At 38.0% G+C, this 1,422-nt stretch overlaps 1 protein-coding gene across 2 annotated transcripts in view; it reads right to left on the bottom strand.

Moving 5' to 3' along the window:
* The window catches only part of LOC116670118 (connector enhancer of kinase suppressor of ras 3), a 49,707-nt gene that overhangs the window by 5,736 nt on the left and 42,549 nt on the right, over nt 1-1,422 (bottom strand). For both annotated transcript variants that reach the window (XM_032500451.1, XM_032500450.1), the window contains exon 16: nt 247-300. In XM_032500451.1, the coding sequence (XP_032356342.1) occupies nt 247-300 (54 nt within the window). The remainder of the gene's footprint in view (nt 1-246; nt 301-1,422) is intronic.

A 1,422-nucleotide genomic window follows, 5' to 3' on the forward strand; every position in this document is an offset into this window, starting at 1 on the left:
CATACATACATACATACATACATAATAAAGTAAAACCCGAAGAGAAACCAAACTAGACAATAACCAGCTATGCACCCGGTGGATTTTAAATCCTTAATGCTATAAATACTTAACATTGTCATCATAAAATAGGAGAAGCAGAAGTTGTTTCCCCATCAATAAGGATAGCAGGTTTTCTATTTTATTGATGGCAAGAACAAGGCAACCTCTACCTGTGTCAGACACAAAAAAGGAAGAAACACTTACAGGGTTGTAGTCATCGGCAGCCATAGAAGGGGGCACTGATATAGGGAAGGCAGCCTGTTGAAAGAAACCAAAAGGTACACCTTATCCGCAGATGCGTAGGTTGACAGTATTACTTCCCACAGATAAATGGGCAGAAAATGATCATCAAGCCTTTGCCCGAACATGACAAGAGGAAGTGATGTCATGGGAAAACAGCACAGACAATGTTTCTCAATTTTTTTCAGAGTGAAAAAAAGTGAATAGAAAAAGCACAAATACTCCTTCTATGGAAATAAATCAGTCTGAAAAAAAGGTTGAAAACTTAAAAAGTTACTGGTCATGAACAGCACTCACTCACAGCTAGTGTCACAACTGCCACTGTCAGCAATTCAGCGTATGACACATACCCATACACCATCTAAAATTATTGATGATTAAATGCTTCTTTGCAGTATCAAATAAAAAAAATAAAAAACCTTGGTTTTTAGCAGTGTCAACCACAATGCAATGTCTCAACCTAAATGACCAGTGACATGAAAGGTATTGAGAAATAGTTGCCATTATGGCCTAACTTCCTCTGCATACTTAAGTTCCTTATTCGTAAAGTGACAAAGCTTCATAAGAGACAGAGGGAATATCACAGCCACACAATATCAAACGTTTAACTTGCAACAATACAATACAGCAGAGATCTGGGTGTAATTTCACAGAAACCACCCATTATACTTCTGTGATTTGAAATATCTCCCCAAAAGAGTCTATTTATCATTTAACATAGATAATTCAAGTCATGCTGCAGTTGTTCGCATTCAACCACTCACCACAAACGTAATCTACAAATGTCCACAGTGAGAACAATAAAAGAAGAGAGGAAGACACATACCTGGTAAAACTTCACTAATAAGTCCAAACACCACACAGGTAATAAGTATTGTATCCTCTGTTACTCTAAAAGCTTACACAATGACAGCAAACCATATCCAACAGATCTTATCTTAAACTAAACCGTTGTGTGCCAATGTATCAAGTATATGCCTGTCTGTATATGTGTGTCTGTCTTGCATGACACAAATGCATCACATTTTGATTTCCGGGTTGTGAGTTAACTGGCTGTCTGTGGGAGCTAGATGACGATCACCACAGAAACCACAGTACATGTTTACTTACGGTGTGTGTGTGTGTGTGTGTGTGTGTGTG

The sequence above is a fragment of the Etheostoma spectabile genome, chromosome 20 (assembly GCF_008692095.1).
Source record: "Etheostoma spectabile isolate EspeVRDwgs_2016 chromosome 20, UIUC_Espe_1.0, whole genome shotgun sequence".
In the NCBI taxonomy this organism is placed as follows: domain Eukaryota; kingdom Metazoa; phylum Chordata; class Actinopteri; order Perciformes; family Percidae; genus Etheostoma; species Etheostoma spectabile.